Raw genomic sequence first — 18,382 nt, 5'->3', positions numbered from 1 at the left:
CGTGTGACTTTTAAGGGGCTTTTTTTGGGTGCAACACAGTGCGTTATTATTATTACATAGTATTTATATAGCGCCAACAGTTTGCGCAGCGCTTTACAATATAAGGAAGACATTACAATCACAATACAATTCAAGACAAGATGGTAAGCATGGCCCTGCCCCTGAGAGCTTACAATCTAAAAGGGAGCGGCCAGTGATACATGAGCAGGTAGCTGTGTGGGGATGATTTGTTTGAGAACGTGATGGTTGAGTGGTTGGGTTGAGGCGGGATAGGCTTCCCTGAAGAGATGAGTGTTTAGGGAACGCCTAAAGGCAGTCAATGTGGGAGATAGACGGACAGGTTGGGGTAAAGAGTTCCAGAGGATGGGAGAGACTCTAGAGAAGTCCTGGAGGCGAGTATGGGAGGAGTTGACAAGGGAGCTGGAAAGCAGGAGGTCTAGGGAAGAGCGGAGTGGACGGTTAGGGTGATATTTTGAGGCAAGGTTTGAGATATATCCGGGGGCATAGTTGTGGATGGCTTTATAAGTGACTGTTAATATTTTGAATTTTATCCTCTGGGTGAATGGAAGCCAGTGCAGGGATTGACAGAGGGGGTTTGCAGACACTGAGCGGTTGGTCAGGTGGATGAGTCTAGCAGCTGCATTTATGATAGACTGAAGGGGGGATAGCCTGTGTAGTGGAATGCCAATGAGGAGGGTGTTGCAATAGTCAAGACGAGAGATAACAAGGGAGTGGATGAGTAGCTTTGTGGTTTCATTGGTGAGGAAGGGGCGTATTTTGGAGATGTTACGAAGGTGAAGGCGGCAAGATTTGGATAGTGATTGGATGTGGGGAAGAAAGGCGAGGTCCGCGTCAAGGATGACACCTAGGACCTTGGCTTGAGGGGAGGGCTGAATAGTTGTGTTATCAATCTCAACCGAAATGTTGGGGGAAGGTGCACGGGCGGGAGCGTTAGACTTAAATGAGAGCGCATGAAAAATGCATGCACATCTTTTCAAATGTTCACCTGCTACTAGACACAAATACTCTAGCCAGGCTGCATAGGAAGATGGAGCAAGCAGGCCACACTATGCTTCATGTGGAATAACTATTATGGCTGCTGATGTACCCTCCCAGTGACCACAATTACAAGGATTGCTGCCAGCTCCAGAGGGCCTGGGAGGACTTTTCCTGAGAGGTTTAAGCTGAATGGGTTGGTTACCCGGCCTCACTCCAAAAAGTAAGCTTATTTCTTCACTTTATTCTATTATCCTTTTGCTTATTTTTCCTTAGCTTTAGCAGATATTGCTTGTTATTGGCCAAAACAAAACACGCATGTATTATAAAATTATGAAAACAAATTTAAAAGTGTGTTATAATGCAATCTAAATGTGCATCAATGTGCATAAAAACGAGCATATATGTGCCAAATAATGCATCAATATGTAGATGCACAAGTGTGACGTAGGTATAAGCTGGCCATTCATTGTACGAATTTTGTCTGATTCTTGATGAACTGGACTAAATTTACGCAGTGGGTGGCTCTTTCACCTCCCTTCCATCTGGCATTCCCTGATCAAAAAGTCGAAGGAGCTGGATGGAAAATTTTCCGGCTAACAGTGACAACAGCCAATCAGCCATGACCATGCTGGCCACCATTTCTATGAGCTGACTAAACAACTATCTCACCTACGCTTATTGACTGAAAACATGTTTGATGCCATCACACAATGCAATGGAGCTTTATTGGCTTAACTGCATAATCTTTCTTTCTCAGTGTGATATCTAACGTGTAGGGGATTGGGTGAAGATAGTGTAATAAGGAGTTAGGTTATGTGCTAAGACATCAGAGACTGTTTTTAACTGGATTAAATAACAATTACTACAGCTCTCCTCATCTCCATCACACCACTTTCAACATGATGAGGGATGGGGATGCCCAAACATGTCTTCATCTTTGTATTTGCAAATGTACCTTTTTTCCAGTGAAATAAAAGCATATTGAGCAATTAAGGAGTGCCACACTTATTGGAACTGTATTGGATGGTGGAGTAAAATCTACTGGCGGTTGACACTTGTGGTCCTAGATATCTGGGAAACATGTGCAACCCAGCCAGGTTGCAGGTTGGGGATATATACTGTATATATACACTGTATAATATACAGTATACATTTAGAAGTGTATTTCCAGCGTTGTAGTCAAATTTGAGAATCCCCCTGCTATATTTGTTAAGTGTTCCCATTCCCATACCATTCCCGAAAAAAATCTTTGAAAAAATATTTCTTATCTTTCCAGTTGTTTCTTTGGAACAGGATTATATATGACACTACATGCAGATCCTATTGCAGGGCTGAACAAGAAAAATATTACGATGTATGGCCAGCTTAAGCCAATATGGCTCATATTTTAACTTTTTTTTATTGCCATGTTTTACTGAAGAGAACATCCTAAACACTGATGTTCTGACGTATTATATATTTTTGTTTATTGTTCTGTCTCCTGTAAAATATATGCAGCAGATTGCAGTGATTAGCTATTTTTGTATCCATGAAAGAAGTATTAAAAAGTCACAAGCAGGAGAACATTTGGCTGGTTTATCTCTAAACACCACCTGAGCATTGAAGGCTTATCTTCCTCCTTTCAAACAATGCTGGATGCTAATGAATGATAGCTACTAGCTTTTGCTCTAGCTTTGTTCTTATGGATGTTCAGCATTGTGAATTATATTGCATGTGATTTATTGATCTCTTTATGGCCTGGGCACAATACAGTGAAGCATGAGATGACAATAAGAGCAGTATTATCAGCTTTCTTTCTGTTAGGGATGAACCAGCACTTGTTGCAGACATCAGTTCACTGGTAGTCGTGGTCTATGCAGCATCATGTTGTATAGGAAGGTTCAGCTAACGTTTCTAGTTTTGTTGTTTCTTGCCATCCCTGGAGATTCAGCTCCTTGCTCCAAGTACCAAGTCTCCTACAACAACTCCTGCTATGAACTTGTCCGCCTCGAGCGTACTTTCCACAGTGCTCAGACCTGGTGTGAGAGAGGTGGGGGGCATCTGGTCTTCATTCACGATCAGGGGACTCAAGACTTTTTAGAACAACATCTCTCTGACGAGGCAGATTGGTGGATGGGGATTGTATACAACCTGCAACCTAAGAGTGATTCAGGTAAGCTGGTAAAACATATGTTACTTTTTTTTTTTAACCTGACAATCCAAGGTCTAACAGGTTCAGAAAACCACAAATCCTGCAGATCTTAAGATGCCGTAGCTACTAAAGCTGACCCTGCACTGGTAGATTTTGACACGAATGTTTATATGAAAAACATTGTCAGAATAGGATGATAAGTGTCATTCGAAATGTTGACATTCGATTTTGGAATGAAAAACACATTCTATGTTAGAATTTCGTTTGTTTAAGAAAAATGTTCCATCCTGCTCCTTCGATTTGTTTTCGTCGTTATGATCTAAAACAATTGTCAATTTGATCCCAAGGAGAATTAGAAAATTGAACAAATGTTCACAACACACATTTCTTAGAATAAAATTCTACTGGTGTATTGCCAGATAAAGGCCTCCAGTAGATACTGAATGGAGTACTGGTATCCAGTACTAGCTACAGCACAGGGAATCACCAGTGTTATTCTCAGTGTCTCTTACTAGGGTCCTCAACAGCTGATGCTTCAGGACAATAATATAAAGCCTGGAGTTTACTTCCATTTTATTGTGTATAATATAATTAATCACAAACTATTTTTGCATGCACCTTTTCATAATTTGAGCATCTTATAAATGTGTAAAAATTACATGACAAAAAAAAAGTTGTGTATGCTGTTGAACATCATTTTTTTGTGCATTAATAAGTCATCTACCACTTTCGAACAGGAATTTTGACCTGGCTGGATACATCTAATGTAAGCTATAATAACTGGGAAAGTAAGGAAGCCTCTGTTACTGCTGGGAAGTGTGGCTACTTAAAGAAACAGTCTGGCTATCAGTGGGCAACAACTGACAACTGCAGGCAGGAATTCTTTTTCATTTGTGAGTTTGGTAAGTTACTCTGCATACACATGTTGATCAGTCATTTTTGTAAAAAATAAAGAAAAAAAAGTGTTACTGTGTTAGTACGGCTAATTAAAATAATTTTGCATCATTTTTTCATGTAGAATAATAAGCAATTTGACTGCCAAAAGTGGAAAATAGTTTTCCCTGCAAGCTAAAATATAGATGTGAAAAGGGGGCACTTGGCAACTGTTTTTTTAAGATGGCTAGGTTTTGAAGGGTGTACTGTGTCCAATAGCCCAATATTCACTTCATCTTCATCTGGCTCTGGGCCGCATAGTGGTGACCTGACCTGAAATGTTATGGCTGCACTATCTGATTAATTTCAGTTTCTAATGTATTGACAGCGTGGGTTGAACAGAGCCTAAATCCCTTTCACAGTATATCCAGTGCTGTAAAGCACCTACAGCAAAGAGCTTTGCCTTGCATTGTGGGAAACTGTGTGACAGAAGCCCATTCATTTTAAATGAGCCCCAATGCAGGAGAAATCGCTCCTGTTTCTTGGTTTTTTTCCAGTTCACCGTAACACATAAGACCAGATAAACTAAGATTGGAAGTTGACGAGGAATGTTTATTGTTGCATGTGACATCTTATTTTGGAACATCACATGTCACTATGCATATAGTTTAGTTGGCTCATAGTAGAATTTGTAAGAGCTCATGCACACAGCACAAATGTAGGCAGTCTGGGTTTGGGATTGTTGGTTGTGTGTGTGTGTTTATGCATGTACAACACATTTTCCACTGTACAGTCACAGGCAGCCATGTGCATAAGCCCTAACAATCTGTCACCATAATTCCCTTGGCACCTTAGTACACACCTCTAATGTGCCAGATATTGACAGACATTTTCTTCAACTATTATTTATTTGGCAAAGATTGTGAGACTTTTTGTGTGGAAATACATCATACTTTAGAATTTCCTTACAGTTGGTGCATATTTCTTTTTCAAAACCTTTTAATTTAACTATTATTTGGCACATCCAGGAAAAGCAGGTTTCCATGCGTCCAATATTTGGTGCCCCGAAGACTAGTTTATCTGGCTCATGGTGTGTTGTGTGCTGTGGTGTACTGCAGCCAGGTGTGTTTTCTATATGCAATGGGATGCCATTCAAAATCAATAGCAAAGCACATAGTGTATATAATGCTTTGCAGCGTACACTTTACCAAATGGCATATGTGAATGGACCGTCAATGAAAAGCAGGAAATCATATTTGTTATTTTAGAGTTTGTACAGTAGAATGTGTCATGTGTATATAGTAATTTTTATAGTTGTGTAACCAACACAAAATGATTGTAACACTGATAGCATGGATGGAGGAATCTATCAGATTGTTTGTGTTTAGCCTCACAAGAAATAAAATCTATCTGTGTGTACCCAGTTTAAGTATGTTATTTTTCATCTTCCTTTAACAGACCAAGTTGTCCTGCAAAAGTGACAGATTGAGACAAACTGTTTAACACTGACAGGGGTGTTCACAATGGTCTTTTACTCATTTATGTTTGCCAAAAGGAAAAACAGAACTGTTGCTGTAACTGCTTAAAAAGTGTTAGCTGGTCCCCAAATCTATCTTTCACCAGCTGAGAACCGCCATCCTTAGATATGTATGGAATTGGAAGGGATACAGATTGAGATATGACATTTTAGTTGGTAGGAAGCAGGCAAAAAGTGTGAGTCTACTGCATTTAGAAATGTATTATCAGACTAGCCTCCCTACTCACATTTTGGATCGGTGTTATAAGGAACCCAATAAATTGTGGGTGACCCTGAAAAGAGACATGTCTCCGATGCACCTGTAAAACCTGCCGGTTCAGTTCCTTTTCAACAGGTGTTTTTATGAAATGTCAAATTGCATTATGTTTTGTGAAGCATTCTTTTATTTTTTTAATATACATTTCTAATTTATTTTACTTCTTCTAGAATCTGGCAATACCATAGCCTGCGATAACCAGAATGCAACAGTACAGTGTGGATCAGGAGAAGTGGTACAGATTACTGAGGGTTTCTATGGACGCCAGAGCCCCCATCTGTGTGCCCAGGAGACTGCCATCTCCTCTACAAGTGGATGCAGGTGGAGCAACGTGAAGGAGCAGGTTTCAGGTATAGTGCTGATCAAGGGCGTCCTTACACTTTTTCATGCCTGAGATCATGCTGGTAACAGGGCTGGTGCCGCATGTTACCAGGGAGCTATGGGGGTGCAATGTACCTTTTCGGCCAGAGCCTCACAGGTTGCTAAGCTCTTTGCAACCTGTGACGCTCTGGTTGGCATCCCGTCCAGCTCACTGAGGTCACTGCTTGCCAAGAGCCGGGCAGGACACCAGCCAGAATGTCCTTCTCAGCTCCTGGATACCAGTTACGTCAGTGAGCTGGGCGGGACGCTGGCTAGAGCGTCCCAGGTTGCTAAGAGCTCTTAGCAACCTGGGACGCTCTGGCCAGAAAGGGGGCAACAGGTGTGCGCTTGAGCCCTGGTGCTGATTCATGCATCATATTACAGAGATAGTATCATATACATATGATGTGCCTCAATACGTCAATGACAATCCTCTATGGCTTACATATTTTAGGGCTTACTTGCGGAAAAAAAGCAATATGTTATTTTTGGGAGCCGGTAAGTAAATCTATTTTACTCTGGTCCCCTAGACTTAAACAACACTTAACACTTGCAGTAGCCCCACTGAAAAGCTCCTTTTTTGTTTGCCTGTAGATTGGTTTTGAATCTAATTTTAACTAATAATATTTAAATGTGTTCATCTAAAGCAAATATGCTTTCATTTTCTCATATTGAAACTTTAAAATGCAAAAACAGTTTGTCTGACTCGCAAATATTTAAATATGACTGATGTTACTGATAAATTAAACATCTCTAGCTGTGAAGGTGATTCCATTGATTTAGAATGTTCTTTCTCTTAAGGTCAGTGTCAGGGGCTCCAGGCTTGTCAGATTGCCAACGAAGTTTCCCTCTTTGGTGAGCCATGTCCTGTGTCGGGAAGTTACCTGTCTATCAGATACAGCTGCATGGAAGGTAAGTGTCAAACTCCGATTTATAGTCTGTTCTCACTAAGCCATATTCAGAATTGCTGAAGTGCAACAAGATCAAACAGTGGACTGCTAAATATATGATGGAAACTCAGGAGTTAAAACTTAAAAATACATTCAAATACCTTAACTATTAACAATACTGTACCTTAGTTGTGCATTACACAGCTGTTCCTTCTGGGGGGTGGCTACTTTTGTTACCAATGGTCCTGTGTGTGTGTGCTGTAAAGTAGACATCGCTCCAAGCTTGCTCCACGGACTACAATCTCACATTTAGTTTACTAATTTGTATTGCGATTGTAGTCCATCACAGGTGGGAGCTTGGAGCGGTGGCTTCTTTACAACACACACAGGGACCATGGGGAACAACTGTAGCCACCCTCCAGAAGGAAGGACAGTGTCAGCACCAATTCAGAGATGATTTGAGAATCTACAGCCGATACACAAATGAAATACATTTTTGTTAGGGTATTTGAATTTATTTTTTAGATTTAACTCCTGAGTTTAGTATCACTTTAATGATAAACTCCAGTCAGTTTACTTTATTTTCCTCCAGATCCCATGCAGCCAGACTTAGTACCTCTGGCTGTGTCCTGCAATGGCAATCAGAACTGCAATCTTCCTTTACAGCATGTAATGTAATGCTTTCAAGAGACTGCAGTCAGGGCATATCAGGGGTGTGAATAATTTCATACTGTTTAATCTGAGTTGTATGACCTAGGGATGCACCGATATATTGGCCGCCGAAACATATCGGCCGAAAATGCATTCAGCCAAAAGTGCCATTTTCCTGCCGATACATGTATGACCTAGGAATGCACCGATATACTGGCCGCCGAAACATATCGGCCGAAAATGCATTCAGCCAAAAGTGCCATTTTCCTGCCGATACATCGGTGCATCCCAGGTTTTTTTCCTCCCTGCTGGGCGCTACTCTGTGTCCCAGCGGGGAGGAGAGAAACTGTGACAGCCGGCCGAGCACTGCGGGAGGAGAGCGCTGTGAGCGGCCAGCGTCTCTCCTCCCACACTGCTCAGCCTCCTATCACAGTCGGCAGAGCGGTGTGGGGGCGGGTGACAGCCCGCGCTGACACAGGAGGCTGAGCTCTCCTCCCTGCACCGCTCGCTCAGCCTCCTGTGACAGCGTGTCAGAGAGGAGAGCAAGCAGAAGCAGAAACACCGGCACTCCAAAGTGATAGGCAAACGTCTATTTATTGACGTGCAGCATAACAGGTATTGCAACAAACGTTTCGGGGTCGCAGAGGATCCCCTTCCACAGGCAAAAGCAAAGTATGTTTTTGCCTACCCGTTGACTACCGCAGCACCGCTTTTTAAAGGGATTTTGCGGTCAGGAGTGCGATGGGACCATGGACTCTCAGAGAGGAGAGCAAGGTACAAACACTCAGCGATCAGTGATAAATACAGAACAAATATGGACAAAACCACTTTACATATCTTTTAGGTGCCATATTTTTGCGCATATACTGTATATTTACCTGCCTATGGAAGAGCATGTGACCTCTTTCTACATATGTGACAGTTCTTGGATCTAGCAGTCAATCTTTGGCCCAAGCACTGTCACCAGACCAGGGGAGTGACACCACTGCTCCCCTTAGCATCCAGCTGAAGTGGAGACAGGAGCTGCCAGGGAGTGCTGGTAAAGTGAATATAACTAGGTTTAGTTAAATTATTTTGCATAGGTTTCTATTACAAAGACATTGTTATTTTCCAAGCATGGCAGTGTCTCTTTAGGTAAAGACTTTTAAATAAAGTTTGTTTTCTTCCCAGGTTTACAGCTTGATTTGCCAGATAAATGTCTGGTGTCTGAAAATGTCACAATCACTTTGAAATGGCTCCTAACACCTTTCACTGGTAATCTCTCCTGCATTATAAACACTGGAGATGGACACTCTATTGACCCCTACCAGCCTGAGAAGTAAGTGGACCATTATAGCAATCAGAATCAGTACAAGTGACATCGCTGAGTTCCTGTTACGTGCTCCTTATCATGTATAAACATTTTTATTCAATGCATTAGCTCTTTTGCAATGTGTTGCACTGGTCTTGTATGCCTCAAATACGTTTAACAGAATGCTCTGCTGTCATGTGACTTATGACTTATGACTACAACCACTATGTCGGGTTTTGTTACTGAAACACAAATAACCACAAACCCTTAACCTTTGTTCAAGTTTCACTGTGTTCAGTGTATATAATGGCTTAGGGCAGTCAGCAGAGAAATAAGTCTGAGTTTACTAAAAACCATTGCATATATAGAACTGACATATTATATAGCACGTGAAGGGCAATTGTCTATCATCCATTGGCCCATTTAATCAGGACTACATAAGTGCTACAAGTGATTATGGGAAAGACTTCAGAGAAATCTAGGATGGTTTTGTAAGCTTATTTGATGATCCTGTGATCCAGGTTGTAAATATTGTATTAAATCAGGGGTAGCAAACCTCCGGCCCTCCAACAGTGGTGAAACTACAAATCCCATGATGCATCTCTCACAGCCGTCATGTCTGTGGCTGTGAGAATCTTGCAATGCTTCATGGGATTTGTAGTTCCACCACAGCTGGAGGGCCGGAGGTTTGCTACCCCTGTATTAAATAGTCACTTTATTTCTGGTGTAGGAAATTAGAGTGTTACTAATTACCTTGCTTGTTATCTCTTACCTTGACTATTGAAACGCCTTCCTCATTGACTTACCTCTACAAAGACTATCCCTCCTTCAGTCTGTCATAAATGCGGCTGCCAGACTGATCCACCTCACCAACTGTTCAGAATCTGTCACTGCTCTCTACCAATTCCTTTACTGGCTTCTGATTGGCCAAAGAATACAATTAAAAAAAACTAACAATAATATACAAAGTCATCCACAGCTCTGCCCCCAGCTACATCACCAACCTCATCTTAAAATATCACCCAGACCGCCTTCTTTGCTCTTCCGAAGACCTGCTGCTCTTTAGCTCCCTTCTCCCATGCTTCAGTATCCACCACTCAGATCAACCTATAATTAGCAGAAAAACGGTATGTTGAATGAGATGCATAATACATACATGATACATAAAATACATAAATGTGACATGTATCAATGCAAACATTCATCTAGCTAGCTAGCTATAGACTAACAAAAAAGGAGCGGTATTTGTAGCACGAATTTGTAAACACTACATATGTGAAGACACAGTGTCATATCAAGGCACCTTTGAAAAGTGTGATCATACTTTTGCAAGACCCCAAACTGGAACATTGAGGGCCCATTCACACCACCTCCAGGCCAGACCAGATTGTTTCCGGACACAAAATGCATCCTAATGTATCCCTATGCTCTTCTTGGCCTCAGTTCAGACCATCGCAGTCAGTTCCAGACCAGACCAGAAAAATACTGCGTGTCACATTTTGTCTGGTCTGGAACGCACCGAAACGCACACGAACGCGTCACAACGCAACGAAATGCAACGCAATGGGGAAAAAAAACATTTTTTGGGGGCTGGTTTGGATGATCTCATCACCCCTGGACTTTTTTCTTTTGTGGAGAGAGAGAGATTTGTGAACCATGATGGCTAAAGTGGACACCAAATTATTTGTAGAACTTGTATTAGTAAACTAGGGTGGCAAAAATGCCCCTGCCCCTGCATAGTTGTGACAATGCACATTCACTGTACAGTACTGTAACTATGCAGGGGCATTTTTGCCACCCTAGTTTATTCTCTTTATTTGGGCTACACACATTACACCCTCTTCTTGTCTCCTTTACCTAGAGGGGGTATTTTATAGTTCACTGGACAAAACTAGGAAGGCTGATTAGGTACAAAAACACAAGATTTCTGGCAGGATCAACATATATTTTAGACTTTTTTTATTTATAAACCATTTATTGTTATTCCTCTGTATTGGAAGATACCAGAACCACCTCTGCTCTCACTTTGGCTGTCTGAAGTTAGTGAAATTACTTGTACAGTAATGGAGGAACTTACTTCAAATCGTCAGCACTGGGAGCAAAGGTTCTGCAAAATCTGGTTCTACTGGGTCAATTTCTCCTTCTCTAAGGAACACAACTCCCTTCTGGGAACTTGAGAGGGAGATTTCCATTGCTGGGTCATTTTCCCACTTGTGTCTTTCTCTGTTGCCATGGCCAGGATGTCCCCCACCTTTTTTTTTCTTCTTTTTTTCCTCTTCTTGTCTTCTCCTGAACTCAAGTGACACTCGACCTATCTTGGTTGATTCCCCTTGAGCCTGGCTTCCCGTTCTCCCTTTTACTGTTCCTCTGGTATCTTTCTTAGTCCAGAGCGCAACACTGGTGCAAGGACACGCAGACCCGGTTGTCTGATTTTCCTCCCTTCGAAAGTGTGAAGGTTCTGTCTTGATATTTACACTGTCTGGTCCAATGTTTGCTCTTTGCAGTAAATGTACGTTTGTATGTAGCCACTGTTGCCTTATACAACTACTTAATCTTCAGTTTTGGTGGGAAAAAAATGGAAAATGTACTATTTATGTATTGTACTACAATCTAGAATTAAATTTTTGCTCAACATTCTTGCAAAAAAATTAATCAATCTAACCTGTGTTTGTCGTTCAGTGTCTCTAGCAGTATAACACACAGTTACTCTTCCCCCGGAGACTTTGCTGTGTTTGTGGAATGTTCCACCAGTGAATGGCATGTGACAGCACAGGAAAACATTATAGTGGAAGAAGTTAGTGGAAGCCTTAGGGTCAGTGGATGTTTCAGCCAACACGAGTATCAAGATGGGGTTTGTTTGGCTGTATACAAGGAGCCCCTGTGGATCCAAATAGAGATAAATGCAGGTGAGAAATCAAACCCTTTGCATTCATATAACACATTCCTCATAACTGCAACTGATCATTTCCAGAATTCACTGCAGGTATAATGGTTCTCCGTGTTCTTTTAGAATAATAAAACTACAAATTTACATAATTAAATATTTGCAAATGTTTTAATTAACCATTTCACTGTTAATCTGCAGTTGCTGTAATTCTCTAAAACTGTCACAAATATTTAAAGAAGAACTCTTGGCAAATCCTTGCTGTGGGGCTACCCGCCCTCCCACGGCAAGGGTTAAGTGTTCGTTTTGGTAACGGGTCTAAAAAAAACCCAAAATATATACTTACCTCGGCATCTCACGTCCAATGCAAGTCAGTGGATTTGTATTAAACAAGAGGAGGTCAGCGGAGCTTAACAGCCAAGCAGAATTTAGGATCGGGTGAGTATGTCTTCTTTTATTTTAGACTCTATACCAAAACAAGCAATAAACTCTTGCAGTACAGGGGTAGCCACACTGCATCGGTTAATTTGTAATTTTCCTGGAGTTCTTATTTACTGCAATATGGCAACCTGGAGGCATTCTGTACACCACTGGTGTACTAAAGGCCCGCAGAAATGTAATTTCCTGCTTCTGTGATTGGCTTAGGCATCCCTTGAAATAAGAAATTAATTTTTGGTAGATCCTATCTAAAGCTCATCACACACATTACAATCTGTATATCTACCAACAACTGTGTAGTGCAAGGGGCTGCCTGATTGGATATAAATGGTTTGGATAGACTAGGTAGGTCCTTTATATTACAGTATATCGTTTTGGTAAATCTAAAGTTGATTGTACACAGATAGTGTAGTCAGATTGTAACGGTCGGTAAAAGACGTAAAAGACGGTCGCACGTCTTTTGTCTAAGGAGCATGTTAGAAAACCAGCCGAGAATCGTACGATTTTCGGCTGGTTAGAACGGTGCTCGGGAGACAAATACCGAACGGGCCGGTGTGCGCACGCGCACACTGCCCGTTCAGCATTGCGGTCATCGGAAGTCCGCCCCTCAGGGGGGCGGGCTTGCGATGATCGAGAGTGCGATCTGCCTGTCCAAGATGGGCAGATCGTACGTTTTTTTAATCACTTTACAACCATCGCAAGACTAAGGTCTTGCGATGGTTGTACAGTGTATGGCCACCTTTAATCAGCCACCCCATTCTTTGTAAAACAATCTGTGTGGGGACTTTTGTGGTTAGAGGAGTGGCCGTTAATTAGCTATTGCAGCATAAAGCTGAAGGGGATTCCTATAGGGATCAATGTAATGAAAGGAGGGAACGCTTCAGGGTTTTATAAATCATAGCCAGGAAACAGAGCAGGAATATCTTGCCTTTGCAGTCTCTTAAAAATATAATAAACCAGTGGGGTAATATAAGCATGCATACAAACCTGAAATATCATCTTTGGTTGGACAAACCCTAAGGTTTCAGATGACTTCACAAGACTAATATAGATGTTTACTGACAATTTTTTCCTTACCATTTCACCATTACAGGTACTGATATGAATGTCTCTCTGCTAGCAGATAACAGAACTTTAGCTGAGTCCAGGGTACGGACTGGAGACACTGCATACAATCTTACCCTGGACACAGCATCTCAGCAGCTTGTTGGTCCTGGTTTTCATCATCTGCAAATAGTGGCATCCAATGATCACACCTCTATCAGACTCAATACCAGCATCACTGTCCAGCTAATTGAAGCAGTATCTGGCTTGCAAGGTCAGTTGTCCACCACCAGACTGGAAGCAGGTAAAGAACTGCAGATTAATGCATCGGTGGCTCATGGAGCACCAGTGGAACTAAAGATTGAATTCAAAGGATCAAATGGAAACTTCAGCTACTCCAGAAAGAGCCCAACAGGACAGACACAGATCTCTAATATCTCTGTTGATGTGGAAGGTATGCACTTTTTTAGAATGTCTTGTACTGTCCAAACTTGGGCAGTGAGATTAATTTTGGGCATTTAACCTTTTCAGGCACCTGAAATAACCTTAATAATCTATGTTGACTATAGCTCTCATTTTTTCCTTTACATGTTTCCATATTGAATTAGAAAATTAGGGAAAAAACTGATTGGTTTCTAGAGACAATGAAGACAATTCTTATTTCAGACTCAATAATTAATGAGACCATTATGTGTTTGTCATGCTATTAAAATTGCCCTAAAGAAATCAAAGTGTTGGAAATAAACTGATAACTATCAAAACAAATCTAATGCTGCTAAAATATTGAGTAGATAATAAGCCTTAAAGCTGAAGTCTGGGCTGGAAAAAAAATTACTACTATCCTGCATTACCATGCACTGCATTCCCAAAAAAGATTTAGGTGCAGCTTTGCTTGTGATGGGGTATGCTTCGTTCAAATTGGAAGAGCTGACTTTACACAATGCAAGTTATTACGCTTGGATTTCTGCACTAGAACCATGTGAAAATATCCTAAAACAAACCATTTCTGATAACTTGTTTAACTCAGTTTTTTTAACGGTTTAGAAACAATTGCTGTATTTACATTAGATGCAATCTGCCAAGATTCTTCTTCCATATAAATAGGTGAGATTTCAGTGCATCTGTTAACTTTGAAGATTATTTCTCAACAATGTCTACAGCTATAGAGGTGTATGAGGACTTGTTTTAAAGTGCGTTAAATGCTTGTTCAGAATATGTTAATACTTGAATGTGTATAGCTCGGGCACAAGTTCACTGTAAAGATGGCCATATACACAAGAAGGGGTTTTATCTAATTTATCCATGAAATGATCTTCATAATGCCCAGGAACCCAAATGTGTGGCTAAGCACTGAACAGCTACACCCGGGGGCACCAATAATCTGACAGGGAAATCCTGGATGACTGGTTTGTTCTCCCACAATACAAAATCAGCTGGATCAGGCGACAAACCATATACATTTAGTGGAAAACTTTTAAGGCTCAATTTATGTATTATGCTTCAGCAAAATAAGCAAGTGTGCTAGGCCCTAAAGCCAAACTACAGTTAACGCCTTTTTATTTTTTTTATTTTTTGATACAGTATGACAATGAGCTATAAAACCTCAGTAGTGTTCAGAAGAGTTAGAAATGGTCATATTTTCATTATTTTTTATGTTGCCTTTAGGGGGATCTCTGTTCTGTTCTGACACGAAGTGATGAAACATTTAGAGTCTCTGACATCAATTAAACCTGACAGAAGTTCTAACCTTTTGATGCTCTGTCCAAAACTAAATAAAAAGTTGTGACTGACATTAAGCTTTACCAGTGCTCAATGGAGACTTGGTAGTTTACTTTTCAGTGCATACACATGTCCCCATAATGCGGCATCTCATTGGGGGGGATAAGCAGATGTATTAGGGGGTGACGGCATGGTCGACTAACAGCACCCTGAATAAGGTAGGTTAATAAGGTAAGGGTGTACTCCTGTTCTGTCATAAAGACACCACCATAGGCTAACCCATGCACCATTATTTACACTATGTTAATTAGAGAATGATTACATGGTTATTTTATGTATTGTTTGCCATTACAGGTACATATATGGTTACAATCATAGCTGCAAATTCAGTTTCTAATGCAAGTTTGGACATTGGACACATTACTATAATATCCAGCTCTACTCAACATCAAGGTAATAAGCACATTTAAAACTCTATTTGGATAATAAAGTAATAATATCTATTTGGCAAAAGTTAATGATACGTAAATAATTATGTATTTACATATTTAAGTATGCAGTATATTCAATCTATATTACATACAACCATTGCTGCCACTAGGAAAATCAGCTCGCAGCCACTACTGTCTCAGTCCTCCGGCTCTGCAGCTTTGCCCAGCTTTCAATACTTGACACATGCACACATGGAGTTTACAAATGGAGATGAGACCCAGGAGGAGGTGTTATTGAAGATGCATGTAACAGCAATCAAAAGTGCTTTAAGGCAGGTGCGTTCTTCAGTACAACCGCCCGGCTCTCATATCCACTCTAAATAGACTATATCTGTGCAGAAGAATTATGAATTTAAAGAGGAACTTTACCCACCAATTTAATATCTCCCAAAGCAGCGCATTTCACAGCATGCTAACTGTCAAGGTTGCCAATGAGCTTATTTCAGCTCTCAAACAGACTTTAAAGTCCTCAAATGGCTGGTGTCGTAGCTGATCAAATGTGGAGCACCATGGCAACTGCAATCCAAATCCAAATAGTGTCCTTGATCTTGATGGATAGGAGGTTTCAGTTCCGCTTTAATCTAACCTAATATTCATTCTTTTTGTTTTCAGGAACTCAAGACAAACAGAGAGGAAAAGGTCAAGAGGTCAAGGTCAGCATTTTCATCTATGATCCAGCCTCATCTTACATTTTAACTCAGATCAAAAGTTTATTTTTCAGTTTTGGGTTGGCTTTTATATCTCAGTCTAGTTTTAAACAACAACAAAGCCTGAAAGGGCATATAACTCGTCCGTATGCTACTAAATATGTACTTTTATTGCTGTCATAGAGACGACTAAGAATAAGCCCAAGATTGGGTGAAACATTTTAGAGGGAGCAGACCTCAGGCACTGACGAATTTTTAATAAATTGATTCAGCGTGGAACGGAGTGCAGCCAGATTCTTCCTTTACTATATCATAATACTGTTATTATAATCCTTCTTACAATCTCTTACAGGATATCATTACAAAGAAATGGAAAATACAGATAGAGCCCCGCAGACATGTCAACCCATTTTCCAATATTAGTTTGCAAATACAGAGCAACATTACTGATAATATCACCTGGTCATGTGGTAAGTGTTTTTCACTGGCTGTATCACTGAGAAATGGACTAAATGTGGCAAGATACTTGACAAGAACCCCAGATTGACTCCATTTCCTTGAACCTGCAGGATCTTGCTGGCTGGAATGGTTTGCATGTGTAAAACAGAATATAATTGACCTCACCTCAAATAAGATTGTGATTCCTGCTGCCTGCTTGCCACCTGCTAATGCTGCATTCACTGTCCAAGCTGCTGCAGTTCTCAGTGATGGGGAGACAATGGTGGATGAACAATGCTTCTATGTGACGTCTAGGAACCAGCTCCAACCCAGAATCAGGTCAATATACAAAACTACTATAGCCTATTATAAACATGTTATTTATTAATGTATTTTACCTCTAAAGCTAGCCATACACTGTTAGATTGTCATGAATTAGTGGATTAGCCAAAATTCAAGCTTCCATAAACCTCCCTGACGGTATTCCCGGGTTCCGTCGCTTGCTAGTGTATCAGCGTCGCAGGGGGGCGGACCCGGCGGGATATGAAAAAAAAACCCGACAAAGACGAAAAAAATTTGAAAAATAAATAGACTGAAAAATGACATGTAAAAAATTAAAAATCATACCGCCAGGGAGGTTAAGAAAGGAAAGAAACCGGGCAGAAAATTGTCAGCCAAGCAATGACTGCAGCCAGTCACCTGCAGTAAGCCTAGGTTCACATCTTTGCAAAACATGCGCTTCAAAGTGCATTTACACAACAAGTGAAAAACATGCAACGCACTTGTGCTGCTATTATTTGTTAATGGCACACTAAACGCAGCCAGTAAAACATGTTTTTTCCTGCATGTGTCACTATGTGTGTTTTCGGCACTATATTACCCTGATGAAGGGACCCTGCGTGGCCCCGAAATGTTGTTTTTTGCACGTGACACACCTTTTTAAATACCTTTTTAAATACAAACATAAAATTTACAAGTATTTACAAGATTATCCTGCACCTGGACGCGCATCAAGCATGTGCAGATGCACAGAATAAAATTTAGCATGCTTACAGCTAAACTACTTTGTGTTTGCCGTACCATGGGGCAACCCATTCATTAATTGGGCTGATGCGCAACAACCATGCCAAACACACGCGAACGCACGCAAACACATGTTTGCTTGCATTCCTGCAGCGTAAAGTGTAAACGGGGTATTTTCAGGTATTTCAGGTATTCAGACAGGGGCAGGAGGCTGCAGGGGAGATTCTTCCTTCCACTTTGTCTAGCGTGGATGGGGGAATTGAGCGGGCTTGTACAGGGGTTTTACTGGACTATGTATAGGAAACCTTCGGTAGAAATGTATAGACATTCAGAAGTTTCCAATTGTACCTTCAAACAAAAACTATGGATCCCAATCAGTATTATTTTCTCCTAATTTATGTATCAAACACACACTGGAGCTGACATTGGAATGATGATATCATCAATAACTGAAAGCGCTCAGGTCTGAGTTCTGAATCCAAAAAGGAAAGCAATAGCTGGAACTTGCATTTTTTGTGAATTCCATTTCAGAGCGATAGCAATACAGGGAGTCCCCGGGTTACATACATCCGACTTACATACAGGCCCGGATTCCCCACAAGGCCCCCGAGGCCCGGCCTCGGGGCGGCAGGGCGCAGAGGGGCGGCAGCGGTGTCCTTGTGGGGAAGTTGCCCTCTCTACATTCAGTCCTGCTTTGCACAAGCAGGACT

The 18,382-nt window shown here is 41.1% G+C and overlaps 1 protein-coding gene across 1 annotated transcript in view; it reads left to right on the top strand.

The window, feature by feature from the left end:
* The first annotated feature begins 2,862 nt into the window (after positions 1–2,862).
* Positions 2,863–18,382, top strand: part of PKD1L2 (polycystin 1 like 2) — a 78,912-nt gene continuing 63,392 nt past the window's right edge. Inside the window, exons 1-11 of the mRNA XM_018555386.1 lie at positions 2,863–3,151; positions 3,868–4,032; positions 5,967–6,146; positions 6,958–7,068; positions 8,868–9,015; positions 11,668–11,894; positions 13,404–13,808; positions 15,428–15,526; positions 16,177–16,217; positions 16,564–16,681; positions 16,781–16,988. Of these exons, the coding sequence (XP_018410888.1) occupies positions 2,863–3,151; positions 3,868–4,032; positions 5,967–6,146; positions 6,958–7,068; positions 8,868–9,015; positions 11,668–11,894; positions 13,404–13,808; positions 15,428–15,526; positions 16,177–16,217; positions 16,564–16,681; positions 16,781–16,988 (1,991 nt within the window). The remainder of the gene's footprint in view (positions 3,152–3,867; positions 4,033–5,966; positions 6,147–6,957; positions 7,069–8,867; positions 9,016–11,667; positions 11,895–13,403; positions 13,809–15,427; positions 15,527–16,176; positions 16,218–16,563; positions 16,682–16,780; positions 16,989–18,382) is intronic.

The sequence above is a fragment of the Nanorana parkeri genome, unplaced genomic scaffold, assembly GCF_000935625.1.
Source record: "Nanorana parkeri isolate BGI_ZX_2015 unplaced genomic scaffold, ASM93562v1 scaffold195, whole genome shotgun sequence".
NCBI classification, from domain to species: domain Eukaryota; kingdom Metazoa; phylum Chordata; class Amphibia; order Anura; family Dicroglossidae; genus Nanorana; species Nanorana parkeri.
This window is presented reverse-complemented; position numbering and strand designations above follow the sequence as displayed.